The sequence below is a fragment of the Cydia strobilella genome, chromosome 6, assembly GCF_947568885.1.
Source record: "Cydia strobilella chromosome 6, ilCydStro3.1, whole genome shotgun sequence".
NCBI classification, from domain to species: domain Eukaryota; kingdom Metazoa; phylum Arthropoda; class Insecta; order Lepidoptera; family Tortricidae; genus Cydia; species Cydia strobilella.
In genome coordinates, this window is record NC_086046.1 from 21,976,789 (window position 1) to 21,986,893 (window position 10,105).

A 10,105-nucleotide genomic window follows, 5' to 3' on the forward strand; every position below is an offset into this window, starting at 1 on the left:
GGGTGCATTTACGATTGCATGCCGCGCTCCGCGCTGCGTGCCGTGGCCGTGGCAGCCGTGGTGACCACGCGCACGCGCACGCGCACGCCATTCGCCGAGAGCAAAACAGCCTATTCACTGAACGTCATTTGAAATGAAAACTCACTCAATTGTCTACCTTGTTCTCCCGCAGTAAAGTATACGTTAGTACTGGCTTTTAAATGCACTTAAAGTGGATATAGCAGCAACAGAATGGCAGACAATACTGAAGTATTATAGCATAGCGTGGTGGACTGTGATCAACGAAATCAACTGAATGCAAACTTCAGGACGTAGTGACTTATTGTTAAGGTTACCTATCATCTTATTGTAAAATTCCAGTGCAATCAGATCGCCTTCAATATGGAACACGGCAGAAAATTCTTTCGCTTGTACCTAATAATTTCAGATCATTAGAAAGGCATTTTATGTTCCGCTATTACAAATTCTTCTCCGTTCACTACAACCGTTAATAAACAGGCATTGGCAAATAGGAACTGCGCAGCAAATACCATAATTATATCTTTTTAAAAGTACTGCAAAGGCCATCATGCACATAAACACGCATTCGTGCCTCTGCCTATTACCAAAGATAGATATAACTCCGTAATAGATGGATACAGTTTAAGGAAAAAACGTGCCTCAAAAATCAAGAAAATTTGACTCTCGATCAGAGGGCGCTACTAGCTTTGGCCTACTGTCATATAGATGGCGTTGACGGTTTCGTTTGTTATTTAACAATTTTTACGCATATCAGTGAAAGAACATGGGTCAAAATCATAAAAATAATTAATGCAAATAAAAAAAATCATTTATCCATATTTAAATACATTTTATCGTATTTTTATAAATCTTCATTCTTAGTTTTAAAGTGTGTCGATAGATGGCAGTGAATTTACTGTGGTTACAAAATTTACTATGACAGTACCGCTCTATATAGTATAAGTTACTCTATGCTATTACCCTTAACTGCTATTGCAATAGTTCGTCAGATAAAGTTTATGCCCCGTGGCCCTCGCGTTCATCTAATGTGATAATAAGTGCCCTTGTATGTTTAAACACGTGTAATGAAGTAGTACCTGCTGGTAGAAGATGTAAATGAATATTGAGTTGGTGGAGGCATCGGTTGGTTGAGGCGCGGCCGCCAACAATAGATATAAACGAGCGCGCGAGCGGCACAGCACGCTGGGCCAGCCCAGCCGGCGGTCGGGTCGGGTCGGGTCGCCTGTCAGACCTTCAGAATTATTGCGTCGAGTCACTGAAGTGGGGAGCCAGCCGACCCCCAGGTACGACCCACAGATGTTTGAAAGATTCATTGTATCTAACACGTATCAATCTTTATTCCAACCTATAGTCGAGAAATGTAATATTTACAAGTTGTTTTCTATGGATCGATACCTATATGTCAGTCGATGCCCTGTTTCGATTCCTCGATTTTTTGACAAATTAACCCACGTGAAACCTACTAAGAGAATACCTACGACAAAAATGTAGGTAATACCGTCTTACGGCATAAGAATTAAAAGTAACTCACCAATATACTCGCTGCGCTACGAAGGCCGCCGACTCCGGACACAGGGGAATTGGCACCACTACACCAAACTATAAGTACACTACACACTCACACACAGCTTATTTTTAATGATTATGAATTAATGAATATGTAATGTATAACTCACTACTATCACCGTTATCAGGTTATGAACTTATCACCTTTTATCACCGTTGATTCCTAACGTGAATTTTATTGACTGACGCGTGACCGGCGTGACAGAAAACGCCAGTGATGTTGAGTGATGAGATGACTGATGACTGAATATCAATCGACGTTGTAGGTTTGTATAATTTCAGGTTGGTTAAATAGGGAATTATTAGGGAATATTACGCGAAACTGCGAAGGGGGCGCCACTACCACAATCTGAGGGTCTATCGCGAAACAAGAAAATCGAAATTTCGTTATCTAACATCTCTGTCACTCTTGCGTATTCGAGCGATAGAGGCAGATAGCGAAATTCCGGATTCGCGTTTCCCGGTAGGTTCTCTGTAAACAAACCGCCTTGATGCATCAATGTCATATTTTATTATGTATGAAAGCTTGTCAAAAACCTGTTAAGTTACTCTATGGTTTACTAAAAAGGCTAGTGCTGTAGCAGAACATTGTAGTAATCCCTGAGATATCCCCTATTAAAAAGAGGAAAATAATAGTGTAGAGTAAAAGTGATGAGAAATAAGTACTATTAGTAAAATATATTTTTTAATATTTATTTTATAACAGTCAATCGATCGGGGCAAGATTTACCAACAACATCAAAAACTACTTCCGCGGGACGAAGTAGACATTCAATTGTAATATTTAAAAACGAACATAACTTTTACAACACCGGCCGGGCTACGGGCACGATACAGGATCATACAACATACAAATCGTAATCGTTAACAAAAATACAAAAATAATACTGTAGAATACAATAAATATCGAGTACAAGAGGAAGTACATTAAAGCTCGGTTGTCGCCTTCACTTGGCGTTCGTCAGCGCACGCTGTCACGTCACGTCACGAGTGTCACACGGGCGTGAAACGAAACACAGATCCGCGCATTTGTCATTATGTCACTAGTTATCACTTACACGCGGGTAGAAAAATAGCACAGAGTTGACGCGTGCAGAAGTCTTGTAAACACACATGCTCGGGTTTAATGGCGTGGCGCTCAACAAACGGTCTCCATGGGAACCTTGGCGGGCGCCGGGGGAGCAGCGCTGGAGGGCGGCGCGGCCGTGGTGTTGGTGAGCGACTCGCCGCAGGACGGCAGGTGCGTGGAGGAGTGCGTGGCGCGGTCGGGGCGGCGCCGCGCGGGCGGCGCGGGCGCGCGGCAGCAGCGCGCCAGCGCGTCGCGCAGCGCCGCCAGCGCGGCCGGCTGCGCGCCCACCACCAGGAAGATCAGCACGCCCTGCAGCGCGTTCAGCAGGTCCGTGCCGTACCACACGTACTCGGGCCCGCCCGCCACCCAAGACACCACGTCGGCGCCCCACGTCACGCCCATCACCACCACCAGCTTGGCGCACACGCGCCCCAGAGCGGCCCTATACAACATTATATACTGGTTAGCTTTTTTATAGTTATATTTAGCCAACGTATCGATTGCCACTACAGCCCGTGACGAGTTGAAATGTCTTCGAGATTCGAACAATTCGTTTTGATTTTGGAAATCGCAGCGGTGTACCTTGGTTTATACCTATACATTAAGATTACTATCTTGTAGTCGCATGTATAGGTATTACGTTACCTATAACATCATACTAAATAAATCTTGAAAAGCATTTCGAAACATGCACGGTATGAAGATTTCATGCAAATAAAATACTCGCGTATCAGAATCTGGGTCAGTAAATCAACTATTTTTCTAAAGAATCTAAAGTAACCTATTTAATTTAAACCACAGTACGCGGAAGTTATCTCAATTAACTAGATTAATGAAGTATCGTCAGCAGTGACTATCGTTAAAAAGTTTTTTTTTAATGATGAATAGGCAGGCGTTTGACCACGATCCCACCTGATGGTAAGTGATGATGCGGTCTACGGTGGAGCACGCTTACCTACGCGCCATGTATCCGACCTTGCATCAGGGAGGAACAGTTAGTTATTATTATTATTTTATTTATTTGGAGATCCAACAGCTGTGACATTAACATAAAAATTACAGGTAGTTATAGTTAGGTTAGTTATAGTTATATTATAACACGCTCAGAGACTCACCGTTCGCTCGTAGACTTGACCTCGTCGCGTCGCCAGAGGCCACAGGTGAGCTGCCTGGTGGTGGACACGAACAGCGCCAGGTTGACCAGCAGCAGCACGCCCACCGGCCCGAAGAAGTACACCAGAATCTCCGCGTCGCCGTAGAACCAACAGCGCTGGTCGCCGAACCTCGGGCGGAGGAGGTCAGGGCCCTCGGGGGGCGGGGGGAGGGCGTCGAGCAGCGCCGCGATGCCGGCGATGCAGAGCGGGCCGCCCCACGCGTACACCGTGTACACACGCAGGCGCCACGACTCCTGTCCGCGCTCGAGGCTCGTCGGACGGAAGTCCCTAAGGAAATGAGACCGTCAGAATGACAAGACTGTAAACAGGTGACAAGATTGTTAGTGTGCTAATGCTAACCTAATTTGTTTGTTGATTCGGTAAATAGTGAGGTGGGTGTATGAAGCAGTGATCTCCAAACTACGGCCCTCGGGCCATATCCAGCCCGTGGCCCGTAAGCCCCTACTCAGAGTTGAACGTGTACTTTTGACCCGCGATAAGCATGCGGGAAAGCCTTACACCAAAAAAAAAACAGTTTTAATGTATGAGGATTTGAGGACATACAAAATACAAATTATTTATTGTTATATGCCTAGTAGATACCCTAGTTCTCTATGCCGTTTAGATTCCTTGCAATTTTTTATGTAATACATATTAGGTCAATATTACCTTTGAGTCCGATATCGTACCTTACATATTTAGGTATTAGCCGGGGATAATTATCGCGGGATCATATTATAACTATATTGATAAGCTTAATAATTATAATTAACAATAATTTTATAATCTTGTATAGTAAATGAAATATACATTGCAAGTCCTAGTGTCCTTGCAGACTTTAATAACTAAGCAATTAAAAATGCACTAGCCTTTATACCTAGCCCGCGCCTATCTATAAAATCAATAAATAAGCCATTAGTAATTCATAGAAGCAAAGGTCGTAAATAACGCATTCCGCGATGAAACACCTTTTAAATAAACAAAACTTAGGAATTCCGTACGGCTACTTAGTTACAGATTACCGGATGTAGTCTGTAGGACGTTCACTACTGCTGTATTTGTTAATACTACACATACGCACCAACACTCACCACACCTATACATCCCTACGACACATCTATTCTATTCAGACATTATAATGGCAATTTTATTAGAAATAGGCCAATTATTCATTACTATTATAACATTATAATTTCTACATTGATAGTCTGTTAGTGACCTGGGTTCTAGCAGAATTACCAGTGCTTCGCTCGAAAGAGCGGAGTGTATAACTGAGCCAGAACCCTTTTGTTTTGCTGCAACGCACACAGCAATTCTACGGTTTATTTTTTTTAAGTTTTGTTTTTTATCTTAATGTTGCTTTTTTGTATCTCCTGTGTTTCTTTTGTTTTAATATGTGTGTATTGTGGCAAACGAATAAATGGTTTATCTATCTATCTAATGACCAATATCGCAAATAAATTCCTCGACACATGAGGCCTTATGGGTTTACTAATGTATTGCCAAAATCGTTTCCCAAAGTATTACTTCCCAAACTATTTTACGCAAATTATCATTTGGCAAAATTTCATTTCGCAAATTTTCATAATCCAACCTAACCTAACCCAACCTTGTACGTGATTTTCATTTCCCAACTATGGGGTTGCGAAATGAAATGGTTGCGAAATAAAAACTTGCTAAAATTTCATTTGGGAAATTAAACTGATGCCATAAGTTTGTTGGGAAGTGAAATTTGGCGAAAAATATTTTGGCTAAACGGCGGTATCCCATCCTCATGGGATGATTATTATAAAATACTTAATAAAATAATAAAAAATGATTTATTCAGTAACTTATTAACTTAACAATATGCAGGTTGGTGTCTCCCTTTTTAGTATACAGGATACTTGTGTTAAGATACACCGCTCTTCCTTACAGGTTTGCTTAGTAACAATATCAAAACATCAGTTAAAACAAACAAAACAACACTAAAAATTAAAATTAATATTAATATTACTTTAGCTTTGAAATTAACGTTACAGGAACAGGAAATTATGGTTGGTCGGAACTAAGTGTTGGGAGTTAAAACACGCTTTCTGTATACTGAGAAAGCTAATTTTCTCGATTCTCAAAGAGGCCTAACTTAAGGCGGTTCCCTGAGCCAGAAGGCGAAAAATCTCCTTATATTATCATGTTTTTCTAAGAGGCGTTGATATTCGTAGACGTGGAAAAATATATGTAGTTCTTGACTATGTTATCTTTAATATCATAGCTTCAGATACACGAATTATGACACTTCGCTCGATACAATTAATTCCCAAAGTAACCTCTAACTCGGACTTTTAATCCAACTTTACTCGGTTATTTATTATGTAATACAATAAACAAAAAAAGAAGAAAAAACAATCTTAAATTAAATAGTAATTTCATAGATTTCGAATTTCGATATTGTAAGGTAACGTTTTTAAAATAAATAAAAGTCAACAAAATTCGATCAAAATTGGCACTTGGCGCGCATGATCTTTCCCGTTCTTTCTTGCGAAATGTGACAGTGACAGCGGCAAACCGATGGAACGGCCTTAATAAGCACTAAATAGTGGTACGTGAACCCTTCCTGGCCGGAATACATGCCAACATCCATCAGCAGAGCTGTCTCCCGGTGACTTCTGCTTAAAAGGTCAGTGTTAATAGCCGTCTATTCCGCCGATACAATTACGATCAATCAAACGAGCATTGGAGTCGTGTGCGGTAGATACAAAATCCAAGTGTGTGGTGACGGCGGGTCGCGGACCTCCTTGGAACGGTTTTGACAACTTGTGCAATTATGGGCTGTGTTTTCTATACTTACTAAGGATTTTGTTGTTTTCCCGTGACCCCAACTTTGGATGTTATAATTTAATGTGAGCAAGTAATTTGTGCGCGAATGTTGTAAGTGTTGTAGGTAAACTTACATAGTAAGTATACCGGTAGTTTAGTCGATGAATGGATCTAGGCCTAATCAATACGAGGTGTGCTGCTGCTGCACTGAGAACATGGTCGGATCTACAGGCTACAGCAACACATCTAGTTCGGACGATTTCGTTGCAGTTTTCTGTGAAGGATTTGTTTATGACATATCGGCTACGATTCTTAAACAGCCACTATTTAGCCCGGTGGTTTGATTTTTAATTCGCTATCAATAAGCGATGCTATAATTTTATTTTTGTGAGCGTTGAATCTATTATTGTTGATGTTATTCGTATCTCGTGTTCGTGTTCTGACGGTTAAGGATTTATTAACCCTAGCACAATAATTACAATAATTTTCACTTCAAATCAAACTATGATCTGTTCTTCAGACTGGTACCTATGATCAGTTTATATTAATTGGTCAGAAAGGCTAAGATGATGTTAGGAAGGATATTCGGGCAACGGCTAAGAACATGGACAGTACTCACCGGAAGGTCCACCAGATGTTGAAGCACATGGTGTTGAGCCAGAAGAACGCCGCCAGGAACAGGAAGTGCATGCACACCGCTGCCGACAAACACACCGTTATGTTCCAGCTCCACACATGTACATTATTTACTAATGGACAAATTTAGAGGAACGCAAAAAAAAAGGTTTAATTACTGGATTACAGCACCTTAAGTAATGTCTAAATTAGTAATTATACTTTTTTTTGCGTTCCTCTAAATTTTCCATGAGTGTAGTAGATATGCTTCCAGACAACCTTTGGGTAGAGGAAACAGAGAATTTTGAGAAGTTACCCCAGTAAAGATAACCATTTTTAGGAATCTCAAAGAACTACAAATTTTGTTATCCGTAGTCTAGAAACTCCAAGTATGTATGAATGATATCAAATATCAATGTTTTGAGTGACTATATATTTAGGTATGGTAGGTTAGGTATTTAGGTATATCGAGTAACGAAAAAAGTTGGAAATATAACCAGTAGGTACCTATCATCCAGCTTCTAGTTCTACCAGTTCTACCCACGTTAAAAGAAAGATTGTTGCTATATCGAGTTTCGTGATGAGAAATTTACACTGTATTTACAGTTTTACATCCAGATTCCGTCCTATTAACTCCAATTTTGGAATTCTTATGATGTTAGTCACATTTTCTACCTGCAGGAAATATTCTACAGTTCGAAGCTACTGTGTTATTTTATATATATTTACTCATAGCTTGCAAAAGTCAACTGTGTTTGTTAAACAAACCCTTTGGATAGAAGTTTCAAGGTTGTTTATGTTATTATTGTTGTTTATTATTGTTGCAAGTTACAAGCATTTCTCGATAGAACTTAGGTAGCTTAAGTACATCCATGTTAGAAAATTTAAATGTCTGAGTTGACCACCTTACAGGTGCAGACAACCAACAGGACGGGATGCACCTAATGCGGTGAATGTGGATTCAGCATGTCAGCCAGGATGTAGAAAAAGACTTGCAGGTGGAAACGCTTTACCTATATTTAAATATATACCCTAGCGCCCTAGCAGTGTATCTAGAAATTGAGAGACTCACCTAGTGCTCGGCACAGCGCGGGCGGCACCTGATCGGCGGCGAGCTGCGTGCCTGCCAGCAAAATATCGGCCAGCATCAGCGACGCCACGTACTGCGTCTGGCAGCGCCAGTGCAGCGCGTGGTGCGCCGCCGGCAGCGCGCACCCGGCGGCCAGCGTCGCCGCCAGGAACGCCGCGCCCACCGCCAGCCCACACCCGTACAGCAGGTGCCGCGGTGAGCGCGGGCTCTCCTGCGCCTCCGCCGCGCACGCCAGCACGCGCGTGCCCGACGAACCCTCCACCGCCTCCGCGCACCACGCGCCGCCCGCCACCAGCAAACCGCTCGCCAGTCGCAGTGACCCGTTGCCTTCCAGTGTCGCCTTCGCCAGCTCCCCCGACACCGAGTACTGCATCCCCGGCGGGCATGCCGGCCAGCCGATGCTCACGTCCGCTTCGCCGGCAAACGTCCTCAGCTCCTGCCACGCTGCTGCCGCCCTAACGTCGTCCGGCACGCAGCCTGCGCCGTCGTACACTTTCCCGGCCCCGCAACACTTGGACGGCGGCCGCTCGTCGTCCTCCAGGCACAGAAGCGCGGCCGCGTGGTCGGCGCAGTACCGCGTCGTCGGCAGCACGCGCGGCGGGCTCCGCAGCATGATGGAGCCGTTGTTGGCGAGCAGCGCGTACGGCGCCGCGTCGGCGGGCAGCACGCGTAGGTCGGCACAGGCCGGCAGCGCGCCATCCGCCAGCCGCCAGTGCGGCGGCAGCTGCCCCGGCTTGAGGAAGGAGTTGCGCGCGGGCGCGTACACACGGGGCGCCCAGGGCCGGGCCTCGGCGTCTTCCACGCAGGAGGCGGCGGCGGCGGCGCGCGTGAGTACGGGCGCCTGCAGCGCGTCGGCCGCCAGCGTGCGCCCGGCCGAGCAACACCGCGGCACGGCCACGGGCGCCGGTCGCACGCCGTCGGCGCCCGCCACCGCCAGCAACGCCGCCGCCAGCAGCGACAGCATTGCGGTTACCGCGGGATCGAGTCGCACGCGCATCGCACACACTGGCACATTATCATCCTAGCACTAGGTTTCACACTATGTCAATCCAGAGAAGAGCACGATAGTAGTTGATAACAGAACGGTCACAATAAGGGTAGATGCAGTAACATGTCCGGAAGTCGATCGCAGTAGCACGTGTAGTGGGGCTCGGCGCGGCATAGACGCGTGCTCCCACCTCGAGCGCGCGGTTGACACTGACGGTCGCGGGTCGGTTGCATTGCAAGCTCGGCTCGCGGCCGCCGACCGTACTTACACCATCCGCCCCGCCGCCGCGCCGCGTACGCGACCACAACAAACAATCTACCTTTTAGGGACACCGCGTCATAATCAAAACAAAACAAGTTTGCACTATTTATCATTACTTTTTAATTGTACCTCGATATGTGAATTAGGAAACTATAGGTCTATAAAAAATCAATTTGTAGCTATTAGCTAAGTTGCTTATGTTTATTTTAAGACTGTTTGTTTCTCAATAAATAATAATAATAAATAAAAAACACCACATCCATAAACATCATTGCAAGTTATAATAAGAACTTAGGTAGGTAGGTAACTAGGTACCTACTCAACTTAACTATAAAACCGGCCAAGTGCTTATCGAACCATGCATTATAGGGTTTTTTAATAAAATGCAATAAGAAAAGGTTTTATCTAATAAAACCACAATATATTTTTTTATTTTTTCATGTTGTTTTTCTATTACCTTACCCATTGATTTGTAAACACGGCGACCATAGTGAAAAACGAGTGCGACAGAAAAATCACAACACAACTTCACAAAGTTTTCTGTT

General features: G+C 44.1%; 1 protein-coding gene across 1 annotated transcript; it reads right to left on the reverse strand.

Moving 5' to 3' along the window:
* Nucleotides 1-2,367: 2,367 nt before the first annotated feature.
* On the reverse strand, nucleotides 2,368-9,521 carry LOC134742288 (probable G-protein coupled receptor Mth-like 1). The gene is made up of 4 exons (XM_063675338.1): nucleotides 8,294-9,521; nucleotides 7,226-7,304; nucleotides 3,772-4,098; nucleotides 2,368-3,098 (listed from the first exon to the last, which is right to left on the reverse strand). The coding sequence occupies exons 1-4, from the start codon at nucleotides 9,306-9,308 to the stop codon at nucleotides 2,726-2,728; spliced, it is 1,794 nt and encodes a 597-aa protein (XP_063531408.1). The 5' UTR covers nucleotides 9,309-9,521; the 3' UTR covers nucleotides 2,368-2,725.
* Between the last annotated feature and the right edge of the window lie 584 nt (nucleotides 9,522-10,105).

What these genes read in the sequence shown, in the direction of transcription:
- LOC134742288 (XM_063675338.1), bottom strand. Translation starts at nt 9,308, where the DNA reads ATGCGCGTGCGACTCGATCCCGCGGTAACCGCAATGCTGTCGCTGCTG. An exon ending in CGCGCTGTGCCGAGCACTAG is followed by an intron (nt 7,305 to 8,293) that starts GTGAGTCTCTCA and finishes GTTTGTCGGCAG; the next exon opens with CGGTGTGCATGCACTTCCTG. An exon ending in GTCAAGTCTACGAGCGAACG is followed by an intron (nt 3,099 to 3,771) that starts GTGAGTCTCTGA and finishes AATGTTGTATAG; the next exon opens with GGCCGCTCTGGGGCGCGTGT.